At 32.7% G+C, this 17,598-nt stretch overlaps 2 protein-coding genes across 7 annotated transcripts; one reads left to right on the top strand and one right to left on the bottom strand.

Moving 5' to 3' along the window:
* Nucleotides 1-761: 761 nt before the first annotated feature.
* Nucleotides 762-2,338, bottom strand: LOC105157686 (histidine-containing phosphotransfer protein 4). Its single transcript, XM_011074128.3, has 6 exons — nucleotides 2,147-2,338; nucleotides 1,805-1,935; nucleotides 1,635-1,703; nucleotides 1,439-1,510; nucleotides 1,253-1,325; nucleotides 762-1,089 (listed from the first exon to the last, which is right to left on the bottom strand). The coding sequence occupies exons 1-6, from the start codon at nucleotides 2,189-2,191 to the stop codon at nucleotides 1,042-1,044; spliced, it is 438 nt and encodes a 145-aa protein (XP_011072430.1). The 5' UTR covers nucleotides 2,192-2,338; the 3' UTR covers nucleotides 762-1,041.
* Nucleotides 2,339-11,538: 9,200 nt separating this feature from the next.
* Nucleotides 11,539-17,584, top strand: LOC105157685 (transcription factor MYBS3). 6 transcript variants are annotated; one of them, XR_016064354.1, is made up of 6 exons: nucleotides 11,539-11,890; nucleotides 13,567-13,775; nucleotides 14,110-14,517; nucleotides 15,271-15,391; nucleotides 16,591-16,820; nucleotides 17,024-17,584. XR_016064354.1 is itself a non-coding variant. In XM_088878039.1 (3 exons), exons 1-3 carry the CDS (start codon nucleotides 11,644-11,646, stop codon nucleotides 14,461-14,463), a joined length of 810 nt encoding a protein of 269 aa, XP_088734165.1. In that variant the 5' UTR covers nucleotides 11,539-11,643; the 3' UTR covers nucleotides 14,464-14,769. The 6 variants fall into 6 exon arrangements, 1 of the variants encoding a protein (XP_088734165.1); XR_016064355.1 differs by having other exon boundaries at nucleotides 14,110-14,585; XR_016064357.1 differs by lacking the exon at nucleotides 14,110-14,517 and having other exon boundaries at nucleotides 11,781-11,890; nucleotides 13,336-13,775.
* The last annotated feature ends 14 nt before the right edge of the window (nucleotides 17,585-17,598 follow it).

The raw sequence follows: 17,598 nt of genomic DNA, 5'->3' as shown, positions 1-17,598 counted from the left end.
GGGCAAGTCAGATAAAACTAGTATCTTTTCTTCAGACAAGAATAAATGAGATGTTGAAAAGATGACTACGCTACATATCGTAGATGTTAACACGAGGTAAACAGCTCTCAAGTGCTTAATGATTGTAAGTATATAAAGAAAAAATAAGGAAAGAGCGGCAGAAACCCTTTTTGGTTGTAGTTGGTGATCAACTGCATGAATTTGCATGCCTTTAACTCACTGAAATTAAGAAAATATTTAGTCTGTATATAGATATATCTTTCTATAAATTCGTATACCTTACAAGATATTTTTGGAGTTGATATTTTATTTGAAAAATAAATGCATGCTATTAAAATGTTTATGCATTCAGTCTCCCGTTGCACGTAATATTATCTGTTCTAATTTCATATAAGTAATTTTACGTTTTTGTCCTGAAAAAACGCAATCTAATTGCAAAGGAAAATGAGGTATTAAGCTGTATACCGCTCTCCAAATTTTTCGTCCGCAGTTAACGTAGAACCCTTAATGTGGGCATGATCCCATGGTAATTGGAACAGGTCTTGAATAGGCCTTTTGTTTTCTTTTTGAATTTTCTTGAGTTATCTAATTAGGCTAATTAGTGATCACATCCTTAATTATCATCTTTTACTAGTTTCACAAATATTTCATCTTATAATTATCATATGGTACTGCTTAATTAATTATACACATACTAACTATATATATATATACATACATTATATAGTCATGTCCAAGCAAGATTAATTTGGATGGTGACATTCGGAAACATACATAGTACTCAACATTGATCATGGAAACATGTCGAACTTACATGAACAACAAGAGCATCGATCAAATCTAGTACGTACCCCCAAACACAAAAACACCCTTCTCTTTATTACATCGGAGAAGGATATATATATCATAACGATTACACGCCTAGCATATATATATATATGTAGCTAGAGAGAGAGAGAGAGAGAGGACGAGGAGAGAGATGAGAATATTGCTACAAAAATCATGAAAGCCCATTGATGTATACAGGACCACACACTTAAATTACTTGGGGCGACATGCCTTCTCCACAGGACCAGCTTGTCTTGCAACCTGCAACATATATAATAGACGTCGTACGTTAATATATCAGAATAATTAGGTCGTGTATTATGTAATATTTATTAACAAGATAAAGAAACAAACACGCACACACATGTGTGTGTATGTGTGTTTGAGGAATTACTAATTTGGAAATATAGAAGAAAAGGGGGACCTGGAAGTAAACTTCTAGTTTCTTTTTGAGGGTGGCGTATTCTTTCTTCAGTTGTTGGAATGTTTTCTTGCATCTGCATACGTAAACAAAATAAATACATAAAAAAATTAATAATCAACAATTGAATTATACATATTTGGATTAATTGCACGTAATTATGAATTAATACAAAATTAATATAATCACCCTTCTGCGTTTCCAGTTCTGCAGTACTCTCTGAACTGTGTGCACTCAATTTTCACCTTTTTCGCTCCAATGCTGCAAAAGTTATGGAACATAATCCATAATTAATTCACATATTTACACATTAATTTTCCTGGATTATATATATTTATTAAATCAGTATAAATCTTTTTTTTTTTAAAAAAAAAATAATAAATACCTGGAGCTGCTGCCCTTGAACTGATGCATATAGCTGTCCAGCTTACCAAAATCAAGAGGGTTCTTCTCCCTAATAAATAAATAAATATTTTTTTTATTATTAGTTTTCGCAGTTAATCAGCAAAATTACATACATATGATGATGATGATGAAGACGAAGAAGTAACTCACAAGGCTTGTTCAATATTGTGGATGAGTCGAGCCGAGTCACGGTAGTACAATGTAACAACTTCTTCCACAAAATTCGGATTTGCATCATCCTGCAGCTCTTCCAGTTGAATAAATTGTTCATCCAAATATCCCTGCCCAAAAAATAGAAAAGAATTAGGAAAAATTAATCAATTAAACTTCATCTACTTGCATGCAAGGACGACGACGAGCAACCTCTACATACTCATTTTTTTTTCACTAGAGCTCACCTTTTTAGCCGTTCTGGTGAACTCCAGTGAAAAAATAGTTGAAATCTTGAAAAATTTAAAAACTACAAGACTAAAATACTATTTAATTAGTTACCTGATCAAAAAGTGACTGCTTCATGTTGGCTAGTTGTCTCTGCATGTTGTTGTAATAAATGTACTTTGCAAAATCAATGCAATAGAAAAATAATCAAGATGTGGAGGAAGAGAAGGACTGAAAAGGCAGACAATATTTGATGAAAAGAGGCTCTGATCTGCAGTTGTTGCAATGCTTTGAGGTTTGCAGTAAGAGGGTTTATATATATAGTTGCCAAGCCAAAAGTGTCTGCTTCCCCTACCCCCTCTCTCTGCGCACACACACACATTAGGACAGTGCAAAAAAGGTCCGAATCTTATGATAATTAAAGTCATTTTTTAACGTCTTTTCGCATTAATTATGCATCGTTTCGAGCTTTTTAATATTAAAATAGAATAATGAATGAGAGATTTCGAATCTTGTATCATACAATACATACGTAGCGTGAGTATTTATTCTTTAACAATTAACATCCTTCCATCGTATCGTCACTTTTCATTAATCATGCAAGTATTAATCTCTCTCAACTTTAAAAACACGTCTACAAAATCATAAATGATTGAAGTAACACGTGCCGGTATCACATGATGAATATAGCACTTGTTGAGTGAAAGAAAAAACAAGAATTCCAAGTGTCGAAAATTATTTTTTTATCAATAATTGGTGAAATATGATGAGAAGATTTTTCATTCAGAATCTCTCAAGTTTGCAATTTTGGGTTTTAGCGTCCGATACAATCTATCTATCTATCTACATCAACATGCACATATGCCAAGATGATTCCAAGCAAAGCAAACACGCCTAATTCTAATTCCAGTTGCTATACATATAGTACGTACCTGTAAGCAGCCAGCTTTCCATTTCGGAAAATATCAAGATTTCAGCTGTAAAAATATTCTGTCGGGAATGGACAAATACACACGACCTGTATATATTAAATAAAAAAATAAATTTATTGATTTTGTTTTAGGTTAGATTAAAAATACATAAATGCTCATAGTCTTTTATAAATTATAAATACTCACATTGAGGGGCGTTTGTGTAATGTTTTCTAGAGGAGGTTTGTGTAAACTTTGCCTCTAAATAGAGGGTATAGTTGTAATTAGAATCAGAAGTACTAAATACCTTTAATTTCAGCTAAAAACATTTTTTCATGAAATTAGGGGTATTTCATTACTAACTAGTTCTTCGCTGTTATTTGTTGCCCTATCTGAGCTTTTCTGTGCTGTTTTTTGTTTGTTCCTATATGGAGTCCTAGGAGGTTACTCATCCATATTGGTTGACGTTGGGACCAATATTTCTCTGGTTACCTTTTGGTTTTGTCACTTCTGTTGATCTCCTTTATCTAGTTGTTTGCTGTTTTATCTTTTGCAGGTCTTATGAACCCTTCCCAGAGATTCAAAGGCTGCTAGCCATACAAACATGTTCTCCACGGTTATACTTATGTTCATTATTTATCCTTTTGGAATATTACATACACTTTGGCTTGGCCTTTTTGTACAGATTTATTTGCAGGTGCTGTGCGATCCACGATATGGTGGGATAACAAAAACCTTTTTGACTTGCCTTAATTTCTCTACGACGCCTATTCGGGTCTTTTGTTGTAAGGGAGTAGTACTCCTTGTTTATTTTTACTCTATTTGTAAGGGAGTAGTACTCCTTGTTTATGATTTTACTAGAAATTTTAAGGAGGTAGCTCTTCCCGCTGTAATTATATTGTGCATTTTAATATAGAAGGACTGGGGACTCCGAAAAGCTCCCCCCACCTCTAGGTGGTTTTTGTTAAAAAAAAAAAAAACTATAACCTCAAAACATATATTTGTAATCTATACTAATAAAAAAGAACATCTCATTTTCACTCATAAATAGTGGTTATTTACACCACGGCACCAATTTTTTAAATAACCAAAAATATCTTTATTTTCAACCATTCCTACTCAAAGGCTTCTTCTCATCTATATGATTTAGATTATTTATCTATATACATATAAAAATTTCGCCCAAACTAATTTTTTTTTTGTATTTATAATATCTCTAAATTAGTTTAGTTTTATTCATTTGTTTTAAATACGATTTTTCAGTTTATATATTTTATTTTTATTTACAAAATATTTCAAAATATATACAAATATTTATTACATGCACGTAGGAATGACGTGATATAATGACTAATTTTATAAAAAATAAAAAGTATTTATATATTTTAACTAACATAATGAGATGTCAATGTAACTTACTCTAATTACGTAAAAAGTTTAATCGGAATCATTCACAGCCTAGCTAGGTAACTATTATTGCCATTTTTTATCCACATTTACCATGGATAAATTATATTCGACGGTTAGGTAAAAGAGTAAAAGCAATTTTTTTTTAAAAAAAAACAAGAGAAAATAAAAGTTGTTTGCAGAGATGGCGATGGGATTCAAATTAAAGAAAATCCGACCTATATAATAAAGGAAAAGATAAAAATTATTTATATAGCAAGGAGGGTCGGATTGCAGATGTTTGGAAATTTGAGAACGACCTATATATGGTTAGGCTTGTCGAATGACCATTTGTAAAGAATTTTCCATGTTTAAATCAATTTAAATAAGATAACAAGGAAAATACTGAATAATTTGGTGAAAGTGGTAATAACATATCATGATTCAAAATAACTATCAGGATATTTTTAGAGCCAAATATCCGTACAAATACGAGTTCACATTGCATGATCTCGAGCTCCCTAGTACAAGGTGATCGTACAGTCTTGATTTCGAACCCAAACCGAGGATCCTTGTCCTGTAAGGATATTTTGCCTCTATGAGGAGTATCTTGATCCTTTTATTACTATGACTGATATATTTCCATCAGGATGATGATGAATTTAGGTCAAATGAATACTCAAAAACCTAACTTATATATATACCAAAAAGAGAGAAATATTCATTATTTCAATGAATTCGAATTAAACAAATCTTGAATTCCATCTCTCACCACATGTACAATTAATGGGATGACAATGAATTCGAGTCAAATAAATTCTCAATTAAAAAAATCCAACTTATACACAAAAAAAATAAATAACAATTGTTAATTGGGAAGATATATAAATTGATAGCACCACGTGTCAAACCCTTGTCCGTGCCCGAGCATCGTAGGACAGAATCGAAGCAAAAGTCGGGCAATGAATAAAAGGTTGTTTTGCCGCCCAAAAAAGGCATGCATGCATGCACATTATCATCATTTAACTACATTATCAATTACTGTAATTGGGGGAAAAGAAGAGGGCATAAAACTCTCAAATCACTCAAAAAGGCACATATTCAAGAAGGGACACATCACTACTTTTGTTCATCATCTAATTCTATATTAAATAATCATCGGAATGATCCTACAAGTGGGTTCTCCAAATCCTATTCGACCATTACCTACATTCATTCATTTAATTATTACAAACTTCCATGTACTAGGATATGCTTTCACAGCAGTAAATATTTTGGTCATAATTAAATTCATAGTAAATCCCAATTAATTATAGTAATTAAAATTTAAATTTTTATCTTGATTTTGTTATTATCGTAGTAAATAATATTGATTTGGCCGTGATTATCAGACTATAGTAGTTTATAATATAGAAAATGATTCAACTACCTATTAAAAAAAAACATTTAAACAAACTTTTCTTTTAAAAAGAGAACTCTCTTTTATAGTTCCATCAATCATAGTCCGACATAATTAAAATAACTTAATCTATATCCATATTGAATTGTGACACGACAAGACGAGATGATGAAATGTACATATATTTATTTTTTATATACTAGCTATTGTCTCACGCGACAATTAATTTGCGTCCATAAAAATAATTAATGGATAAAAGGGATAAAATAATTAACACGATGATTATCACCATAAAGAATAAATATAATAGTCTATTAATAATTAAAAAAATACCATAGACTATTTTAAATAATTATATTAATACAAACATATTAGAATTTAATGTCCCGTACCAGGAACCGTCAATTTTAGGAGAAAAGAAACTTTTAATCTTAAGAAACTATGAACAGAAGAGAGAATAGGCATTTTATCTTCAAGTAGTAGTTTAATTTAGTTGTTGCCCTGTGTATATATCCTCCTTATGAAATGACATTTCTAATTACATCATACATGTCATCAATCACGAAAAGAAAGAATTGCCTAACACTCAATCATCTGATTTTTGGGGTTTACAAAAAGTCAACTCTGTTTTCACAATTTTTGTGTAAGAACAGTTGCTAGGGTTAAAAAGTGTACGTTATATTATTTTAATTTTTTGTGATTGTAAATCAGTTATAAGAATTCTGATTGAGATGCATAATATATGTAGAATTTTTTTGCCGGGTTTGTTAGATATATTCCAAATAAATTTTGCCGAACACCGTCTTAATGATATTGAGAAGATGATATATCCATACTAGAAAATAAGCAACATAAATTTATGTTAATGAAATGGAAAAACAATGGTTTATGGTAGGGTGAGGAGGAGATGGTGGGAGGGGAATATATTTGTTAGTATCAATTAATTACCCAAAAAAGGAAAAAGAATGAAAAGAGTAGTAGTCCAAATGTGAATGATGATTGACAGATGATCTTTTTGTGATGGTCCATGTCAAATCCCATGTCTTGTTTCTTGGTGCTTCCATTCTCCTTTCTGCATACAACAAACACACACTTGTTAACACACATACATCATTATTATGTGATGTGTTGTGTTGGGCAAGAGATACTCTCTCTATTCCTCATCCCAACTTTTTTACTTTCTCTTCATTTTTTCACAACATCAAATTTAAATATATTTATTGAGCTTCTTCTTTTGGATACAGTACTAAGAGTTTTCAAAACAATTGTTACAATTATAAATAGGTAATCAATACTCCCTTATGACAACTTTTGTAGAGAAAATGGGAGAGGTATTTATAATTTTTCAAACAACAATAAGATATTTGTAATTATGATCAATTTCAAGAGAACTGTTGAAATTAGTTGAAATAAGCCAGCCCTTCTTACATTCTTACAACATGGAATGTTGTACATCCTTAGTGAGGCTCGAATCATTACATTCAAGTGAAAAGTAACACTTTAACCACTAAAATTAGATATATTTCTTATAGAATAGTCTAAGTTGTTATATATATTTATTTTACTGTATCTATCTTTACGATACAAAGGTAGAAGTAATTTTAATTTCAATCTCATTGCCAATCACTTATGAACATCATGTTTGTGTCCTGATAAAAAAACAAATATATATATATATATATATATGATTTTCTTGCTGACATGTTGAAAATATTGAATTTAAGTATTGCAATAGCTACTGATGCCTTATATTTTTTTTAATAAAAGATTAAATTACATCAATGTCCTCAGATGTTAGGTTTAACTACAGAAACACTTTATATTTTTTATAAAATTATAAATAAATACACCCCTGAGCAGATGTCAATATAATTTATCCTCAGAGTTGTCAGTCTAAGTTTTTGCTTTTGAAAGGGTATTGATGTAAATTATAATTACAACTTCAAAATATAATTTTTTTAATTTTATAAAAGATAGAGAATATTAATCTAATTTCTGGTAATAACTTTTGTTTGTGTATATGCAAAATGTGTGGTGACATCTGATTCTCCTGTACTAAAGTTGTAAGAAGAGAAAAGAAAGGAAGGCAAGGTATATAGTGGAGGTAGGGGTGGAGAATGGGATCAGAATGGGATTATGGGTTTTCCAGGCACAACCATTTGATTCTCATTTCCTGCATATGTTGCTGTCTCCTATGTTGATAAGAATCCCACCCCCTCCCTTCCAACCCTACTCCTAAAATCTCCATTTTATATATTAATTATATATGTCATTACCAAAAGATCTTGTAATAATAATAATACTATAATTTGTCTTTTTCTTTTTTTTCTAATTTCTTCCCTATCCAAACATATAGTATCATATGATAGTGAAGCCAATATCACATGTCTCACTACTAGCTACCTACCTTTATTTTTGTCAAAATTAAGTGATCATCTAAATTAAATACATCCATTTGGACATTAGTTATGATTTAATAGACGTTTCGTTGCAGAGTTTTTTTAGTCAAGTATGGTTTTTCGTTGTAGTTAACTGCTAGGACATAACGGCTATTGATTGACTGTTGTTTATTCAAGTGAGGCTAAAATATTGATTATCGTTAGAAACAATAACAAATGTTTTGACCGCCGAGTAAAATTGCGATGAATATTGATTGACCATAGTCAAAAGTTAAGTTTTTACGTCGATATCGTTTGTCAGTAATAGGTGACATTAATTTATTATAACTTTTGAATTATAATAATTAATAATATAGGGAATAAATTTTATTTTTATTTTTTGTGGATGAATTCACAAGGATTTAATTTCTTGCATATTTGAAAGGACAATAACCTTTGTTTTTCCTTCTCCTATTCCTGTAAGGGGAATGTGGGGGTGTAAGAGAATAATCCAAACTTTGTCATTTATATCAGGATTGATGCAATCATGTAAAAGTGCGACTTTAATTAAGGTTGCTTTTTTCATAATACCTTTATACACAAGACATATACATATTCTCCTCAACAGCATTTGTTCTTCCCATCTTTGCTTTGCTTCCTACATACATATGATTGAAAGGTAACATAAAATCTACGCTATTGGACAAGCTTTAATTCCTACCACCATTTCCCAATTCCTACAAATGAACCAACCAAAACATAGGATGTAGGATTGAATTTTTTGTTGTAAAGTCTATTTCGTTCATTATATATATATATTATGTATGTAATTTTTTTAAAAAATAAAATAAAATACTTGATGTCATCTTTATACGTTGTGCATATATTAACAAAGTAAAAGATGAAATAGGATTTGTAATAGAAAATTCAATTCGACAAGAACCTCATAAACTAAAAAGGATAAGAAAAGATATAACAAATGGTGTCTCATGCCAATGGCTGAAATTGAGGTTGTATTAACATGTTGGAAGTGTTCGAGTTCCATTAAATTTGTGGATATTTGTTTCACTCTAAGTGAGTTTATTGTAATTTATTTCACCATATAATTTTTATGTGATTTTATTGTTCTTTGCTATATTGGTGTACTAGAAAAAAATATAGCTTCAGTTATGGTTAATAGTAAAAAATCATGGTGGAGACTAATTAACCACGACTGCATAATTAACCGTTGTTTCTGAAAGTGAATCTAAAATATTTGCAACATCTAAAAACTGTGACAAAAATAGTTCAACCATAGGTAAAACCACAGCAAATGTTGATAACTATAGTCAAAATTTAAATTTTCACATCGATTTTATTTGACCGTGATAAATAGTATTGATTTACTACAGTGTTTAAGCAGTAAGAATTACGATATAGCGTATTAATATAATCATTGCTCAATTTTTTTTTTTAAAAAAAAAGAACAAAAATATCAGCAAAATATATAGAAAATAGTATATAAATAGAGATCCACAACGGATCAGCAACAATGATGGAGAGGCACACCATTTGTTGGGCTTGGGCCTAACCGCTATAGGGCTTGGGCCAGTTTGGAAGCTGGGCTGGAAATAAACGTCAAAACAATTGCAAAAACCATAAAGCTTCACCCATAATTGAACCCAATCCAATTTTTCATTACAAGTTTATATAAGAATGTTAATGAGGGCAGACTAGTAACTTTTTTTTGTTTGTGTCAATATTTTTCATCTAAACCTTAATGAAAGGAGGTCAAGTGTTAACAGATTATTTTTAGAGAGAGTATAGGTATATTTTCAAAAAATTTTGGGTAGAAATTGTAATTTTGAATTTTAAAGGGGATTTAAGCCGTGTAATTAACATATATAAATAAAAAAAATAAAAAAAAAAGATATAAAACAAACAAAAGAGAATATATACACACTATCGGTGGGGGGGTGGGGTGTTAGGTGAAAGCAGCCAAGAGAGAAACGTAGTATAAGGTGCATGCATGTCTCAATCCTGCATTCAGTGACACCTATGTATTTGTATCTATTCCAGGTGTCCAATGTTCTGGCACTATCAGAATTATCCAAATATCCTAATTTAATTCAATTTCATTCATTTATTTATAATTTAAAAATAATGATTAATTATATAGCATGATATTAATTAATTCACTCCTACTAATTTAATCTGAATAAATATTTTTGTTATTTTTACAAATCAAACTCATATATATGTCCTTGATTTTGGATGTAATTTGGTTTAATTGAACGCAAATATTTATACTCTAATTGGATTAATAGAATATTCAAATGAATAAGATTTAATTGTATTAAAAAAACACTATGATGTATAAATTGATTGAATTAAAATAGATATTATTTTGATAAAAAATTATCCCAAATTCAAATTAAACTTAAAATTAGTCATAAATCCTTTTCTTTAAGAAAAGGTTTTAGCTCCAACTTTATTTGTCACACTTAATTGAGTTACATATCAAGTGCATTATAAATATTTATAATTACTGTATAATTTAAAAAGAAATAACCGATCAAATAAATATGTAACATATTGTTGAGTCTCTTCCGACAATAAAAGGCCACGTTCGGGTTAACTTATAAGGTTTTCAAAATATTTTCTAAGATGTTTCAAAATTAATAAAATATTTTAATTAGTATTTGGTAAAACAAAATATTTAAGGGATATTTAATACACAAAAATGCAGCATAAATTTAAGTGATAACTATACTCTTCTTTTATGAGGTTTGGTCTAATTACACATAAATTCTCTGTGGTTTGGAAATTACATTAGTACTCCTGAGGTTTGATTCCATTTAACAAATAAGTCTTTTCGTTAGTCAAAATTTATCAAATTTGTTAATATTAACAAAAAAATCGAAAAAAAATCTGTATTTATCCATAATTAGCTTATTACTGACTTATTGCAAGTTAAATAAAGCTTTTAAAAATCAAATTATTCTTATATGTCTTCATTTTCACCAATACAAGGATAGTTTAATCCGAAAAAATAGTAATAAGTCAATTAGGGGTAAATATTAATTTTTATTCAATTTTTATGTTAATATCAGCAAATTCAGTGAATCTTGACTAGTAGAAAGATTTATTTATTAGACGAAAGCAAACCTCAAAGGTGCTAAATGTAATTTTAAATTATAGGAGATCTATATGTAATTACACCAAATCTTAGGATAGGAGAGTGTAATTATCCCTAAATTTAATATCAAAACACTTAAAGTTGACCACTCCATTAATCCGGGCAGGGGTAGATGAGTCATTGTGGTGTGTGTAAGAAAACACAAAGGAGTCAAACAAACGACAACCGCGTAAATCATAATAACCTGTAATTGTAATTATCCCCTTATAATCCCATTCTTAAACACGTCCAAAGCTACTATAAATTCACTTTTTCCTAGACTCCCTCGCTTCACATGCAAACACACACACATTTCTATACATCAACTTCATGTATCTATAATCCTCCTGTGTGTATATATAGAGTGAGAGGAGAGAACGATGCCTCGGCGTTGCTCCCATTGCAACAGCAATGGCCACAACACGCGCTCTTGTACAGCAAGAACAGGCGGTGGAGGAGGGCTGAGGCTGTTTGGTGTGAGGTTGACGGATGGATCCTTCATCAAGAAAAGTGCCAGCATGGGAAATATCTCGCATTTCCCCGGCACAGCGGATTCGCCGGATGGGTATCATTCTGATGATCTGGATCATGGATTTGCTCCTTGCCGCCGACCTCTGAGAAAGAAAGGTTGCGACTTTTTTTTTTCACCATAAAGAAAAGGTTTTTTTTTTTTTTTTTTTTGGGGGGGGGGGAACCTTTGGATGTGGGAATAATATGGTGGATTTGTGTGAATTTCTTGCTTGTGGGTTTTATTTTGCATGTGGATCAATTTTCAAAGTTAACTACAAAAGCCCAGTGTTTGCATGTTGGTTAATTGAGTTAATTTGGTTTGAATGTTGTGTTTGTTAACTTTGCATGTGGGATTAATTGGGTTGGTTTTGTATTGATTCTTGGTGTTTGTGTTTTGCATGTGAATGAATTTCAAGATTCAGTGGAAGAACTTAATTTGAGCTGGTTAGTTTAGTTTGATTTGTTTGCTGAATTTAAATGAGGTGATCTAGTGTATTTCGCTGCTTTTGTTGGTATTGCATGTTTGAATACTTTGTTAATTTTGGGTTTTATGTTGATCATTGTGCTGGGCATTTGATTAATTTCAGGATTTAAGTGTGAAAACTCTGTTTAAGTTGATGAAAAGTGATGATTAACTCATTGCATGTTTTATACAGTCTGTCTGGAATGCTCTCTGTCTATGGAGATTGACTCTATATTGTTTAATAAAGGGCAGAAACAAAAAGTTGGAACCTTTTAGGTAATCTTGAATAACAAAAAATTGTTTTAAAATTCGCTTGGATTAAAGTTTAATAACTAACATTCATTGAATTCGTGCCCTTTTGGGGCCTTCCTTTGTCTTGCTTTTCTTTTTCCTTGTTTTGGTCGTGGTTTTAGCGGCGGTGGGTTGCCGGGGTGGGGTAGTGTGCTTTCTGTTACCATTAATTTCTGGAATGAAGTAGACATTTACTTCATTTTCACTCTGGTTTAGTTCTTTATTACTTTCGTGAGACATTCTTTTTCCCTGCTCATGTTATTGGATCCGCCTTTATGGGATATCGCGGATCTTTCAGGTGTGTCGTGTATCTTAATTTGTCTACTTAATATACGTGTGTGTTGGTTGTATATATCATATATACAATAACGACACGACATTATCACGCATAATAGGGTCATAACGACAAGCTAATGATTTGTCGGTCGTACGGCTTTGTCATTTCAGGCATATGCTAGAAGATGATCTTTCAGTTGTGCTGTGTATCTTTGTCTCTGACATTTGATGTACATGTGCGTTGGTTGTATATATCATATATACAATAACGACATGACATTGTCATGCATAATAAGGTCATAACGACAAGCTAATGATTTGTTGGTTGTACAGCTTTGTCATTTCAGGCATGTGCTAGAAGATGATCTTTTTGATGTGTCGTGTATCTTTGTCTCTGACATTTAATGCACGTGTGCGCTGGTTGTATATGTCATACAATAACGACACGACGTTATCACGTATAATAGGGTCATATCGCCAAGCCTAAGATGTTGGCTGTTGACGACAAGCTAATGATTTGTCGGTTGTACAGCTTTTTCATTTCAGGCATATGCTAGAAGATGAGTTCGAAGACCATTTTAGGCTGTAAAGATTACTTCCAAAGTATTAGGCAAATAAGCACCAGAAGGTTAAATTAACACAGAAGTCAACTCTGTATAGAGGAATCTCATGTTAGTTATCATATGCCATGAATTCATACATTATGGTAATGGATCATTCTTGTGCTTTGGCATGAGCACATTATCTGTTTTTCTATATGCAGGAGTACCCTGGACAGAAGAAGAGCACAGGCAATTCTTATTAGGTTTGCAACATTTGGGGAAAGGAGACTGGCGTGGTATATCAAGAAATTACGTTCCTTCAAGGACTCCAACTCAGGTAGCTAGCCACGCACAAAAGTACTTTATTCGTCAGAGCAATGCAAATAGAAAAAAGAAAAAAGCCAGCCTCTTTGACATCGTGCCAGACAAGGTCAGTATTGCTGCTTTTTTCTCTTTTATCTTGACTATATAATATGTCAAAACTTCCTCATCGAGGGAAAATTGCATTGTGAATAATTGGTTAATCCCGGCACCAAAATTTATTTTAAGTGCAGGTAATTTATATCTTAGCTTTCCCATTAGTTGTTGCTAATTTATTTATACATGTTCTCATGGCATGGCTGCTTTCTATCTTGACCTTCAAATAAGTGTCAAAATATTCCATTGTGTATTTTTTGGTAGAGTAAAGTGTTCACATGGCACATGTGTACCCCATCATAGAATGTATTACGGTTGCATGAAGGAATTTTTGGTTTGGATATCAGGAGAAAAATTCATCAACTCCAGAACAGTTTAGCTTCCCATCTCCTGTACTTGGTACCAACAATGAAAACCTCATGCTTTCTTCATCTCAAGAGGAAGATATGATCAACTCACCTTCCCTTGATCTCTCCCTCAAGCCCGCTTTTATGCCCTTTCCATTTCAACTATGGCCACCAAATGCATATTTTCCCAAGGATGATGGAGCAGGAACATCTCATAATCGAATCATCGGGCCAGAGTCAGTTGTTCCTGAAGGACAAGAACTGGTAAGCATGTCCCAGCTGACTTTAGGAGACACCAGCATTGTCCAATTCGAGTCTTTGCCACTCTCGCTAAGGCTACCTGGGAATCCGTAGAGGCAAATCAGCATTTTGTTCAAGAGCTTCATCAACAGTACAGACTCAAGCAAGGTGAAGCTAGACAATTCTGAGCAGTTTGCATCAGAAAATGGTTGCTCCCCCCCCCCCCCCAATCTCGTGTATGCTCACATCCTTCTCATTTAGTATAGTCTGGAGACTCCTTAAATACCTATCTGGTGATTTGGCTATAATTTTAATTTGTCTTAGCTGTAGATAGGTAAGAGATGAAGTAACAATGTATTAGTGCTGGTTTTTATCTTATGACCTGTTGTTTCTTTCATTTATTGTTCCCTTTTTTGATAACTCGTCCTTGCTTGCATTTTACTTGAATTTCAAGAATCATAAGGTATTAAATTCACATGTAATACTTAGCTGGCATTTTCTATTATAGAGAAAAGGCAAGATGCACAAATATTACAAACATCAAATAAAATATGGGCTTCATTCTCAGGGCCGAAAATCAGAATATATTTGGGTTGAGATCTATCTCGGCGAGGATTTATTTCTTATCAACTATGTACTTAATTATTTGTGACTCGTAAGGCACGCTGAGTAATGCATATTTGTACCTGCTAATGCTAAGGGAACTATTTCGCATCTCTTGCTTAGCTTCTTATACAAGTGCAGCTTAGCTGTAGCCATTTTGCTTTCCAGAATATGTTAGTATGTTTAATATCATTACCCGTGTGTCTTTACTCTTTTATGCTATCAATTGATTTAACCATTACTTACCTGTACTTCCGTGGAGTGCATTTACTGTTTTATGCTATCAATAACCATTATGTACCTGTATTCCATGGACAGAATTGAAATTTGCTATAAATGATTGGTCTTCAACTCTGAGGCAAGGAGACTCGTGGTTGTCCTCGAGAAACAAAAGTCACATAATCCACAACTCCAACTGAGCTGGCAACCATGCAAAGAGGTACGTTATTTGAGAAGACAATTGCTACGCGAAGTACACCAGAAATGTACTGCAGTACAAAATAAGCTTTTCAATGATTTAATGGATTAATGTTTAAAATATTGAAACTGCCCCTATTTCCTTTTAAGTTCATATTTTCCTTTCTATATCTGCTCCTCTTTTTGGAATTAGAGAACTGTTCAAAATGGTTGATTGTGGCAAACTCTTCATTTTGCGCATCTTTTCAACTTCAAATAAATGACTGCTAGTTTCATCCTGCAACTTAATCTTACTGGATTACTTCAACTTTGACGAAACCACTAATTCAGTTTCAATCCTGTTTTTTCTTCCTAATTCTAAGTTGTATGACTTTTGTGTCGTCGTCATCTTTCTTGATTCTTCTTTAGATGTCTATATGTATAATCCTATCATCCGCCAGAGAAGATTTCTATCTGCATTATATATGAGAAGTTCCTCTACATTTTATTTTGGCAATTTGAGATAGGCAAGATTAGCTGGATTTGCTTCCTATCTCTGTCACTCCCAAATTTCTTTGTTGAGGAAGCTTGAGAGAATGCTAGAAGGTCAGGAGATATTCTTCCAGTCTTTGCAGGAAATGAGTTCCATTTCTGTCTATCTCGCAGTGGTCCCCAAATATAGCCCCTCACTTGTAATACAAGTGAGACAGGATATCCATGATCATAACACCCATGAGCCGATATGAGTCTGTAAATGTCAAGGTATTGGTATATAAGCTTGTATTAGCTTTTTTTGGAGTGACTTGTATGGCCATATCAAACTATCTTTGTAGCTGCTTTTCATCTTATGGGCCAGTATGTTATTTCCTTTTTTCGTTTTTCTTTTAGGGCTGTACTGTTTTGCTTGTATTCAGAAACTCAGAAGCTATAAGATTTACAGGTAGGGAAACACAGCAATTTGTAGATAAACATTTTAAACATCAAACAAAACTTTAGGGTCTGAATCAGAAGATTTTAGGGCTGTTTGGATAGCTTTATGAGAGAATTTTACTTATCAACCATGTATGCGTCATTTAACAGATAATGCTGATATTAGCTGTTACAGATGGATTAATGCAAAGAAAACCATTTTATCTGTTGCTAGCAACGTTCTTGTACAAGCCCAGCTGTAATCACTTGAGCTGATTTAAGAGGCTTTACATTTTTCTGGTCTCTGATATATCTTCTCTTTCATGTTAACAGATCATCTGTGTTGTGGTTTCTAGAATACCACGGAAAAAAGATTATTGCCACGAATGCTCAGTTTCCACAAGCCAGGGAAAGGAGACTGGCAGGGGATATCAAGCTGTGAAACTTACGTCAAGTCCCGGAATTCAATCCAGTAGATAACCAAGACCGGATGCATAAATTAGCAAGACATTCCTTCTCGTAGAAAGAAGAGAATGAACCTGGTTAACATGGCCCCAGAAGTGGTATGTCTTGCTTCTCAGAGTATGCTGAGATTTCAAAAATGACTTGCATGACATTTAATTTTTATATTTAAGACAATCCCTTCTGCCCTTATTGATTCATTAATTACTTGTACTATTTTCACTTTTTTGGTGGAAGATGAGTGGTGCTGTTATAAAGATCACCTCATTCTAGACTATTTCTATCTTTTTCTTTCTAATTTCAGATGGATGGCTTTCCATGTCACTCTTGCTTGCTTGGCTACTTTCGGTGCAACTTCTTTCTCAACAAGGTCCTTTCACAATTAGTCGAGGTCTCTCACGGTCCAAAAATGTCTCAAGAAACTGGAAAGGAGGGCTGGATCTTGCAGTAGCTTCCCCACATTCGACCATCTCTTGTTTACACCTTTCAACTGTGTTCATCAGATGCAGACCCTAAGAGGATGATGAAGCAGGCATGGATATATTACGATCAGATCCTTAAGCTGAAGGACCTGCAGGTGGGAAGCGTTGGTCTTCATAGGCTTGTCCCAGCTGAGCCTCTGGGAGAGTTTTATGGATTTCATCAAACTTTATACTGGCCACGATAAAGCATGTGATGCAACTTCCCAACAAGGAAACATGGGACACATTCTTAACTCATTCCAACTTTACAAGCTTTTCATTTTTGTTGATCATGCAACCCGCTTGATGTTTTCTTACTTTTGGTTGTATTTGGATTAAAGGATTTAGAGATGTAGCTTCAAATTCAAATTTTCAGAAATACTAATTTTGCATCTCCGTTCAAATGCTTCCACTTTTC

Source organism: Sesamum indicum, linkage group LG3, assembly GCF_026168435.1.
Source record: "Sesamum indicum cultivar Baizhima isolate 11 linkage group LG3, ASM2616843v1, whole genome shotgun sequence".
Taxonomy (NCBI): Eukaryota; Viridiplantae; Streptophyta; class Magnoliopsida; order Lamiales; family Pedaliaceae; genus Sesamum; species Sesamum indicum.
The sequence above is the reverse complement of the archived record's forward strand: the minus strand, read 5'-3'. Positions and strand labels throughout refer to the sequence as shown.

Excerpts from the sequence above, each read along its gene's own strand:
- LOC105157686 (XM_011074128.3), bottom strand. The coding sequence starts at position 2,191 with ATGCAGAGACAACTAGCCAACATGAAGCAGTCACTTTTTGATCAG. Across the intron at positions 1,936-2,146 it reads AGCAGTCACTTTTTGATCAG|GGATATTTGGATGAACAATT; the intron begins GTAACTAATTAA and ends TTTTTTGGGCAG. Across the intron at positions 1,090-1,252 it reads AACTAGAAGTTTACTTCCAG|GTTGCAAGACAAGCTGGTCC; the intron begins GTCCCCCTTTTC and ends TATATGTTGCAG.
- LOC105157685 (XM_088878039.1), top strand. The coding sequence starts at position 11,644 with ATGCCTCGGCGTTGCTCCCATTGCAACAGCAATGGCCACAACACGCGC. Across the intron at positions 11,891-13,566 it reads CCGACCTCTGAGAAAGAAAG|GAGTACCCTGGACAGAAGAA; the intron begins GTTGCGACTTTT and ends TTCTATATGCAG. Across the intron at positions 13,776-14,109 it reads TTGACATCGTGCCAGACAAG|GAGAAAAATTCATCAACTCC; the intron begins GTCAGTATTGCT and ends TTTGGATATCAG.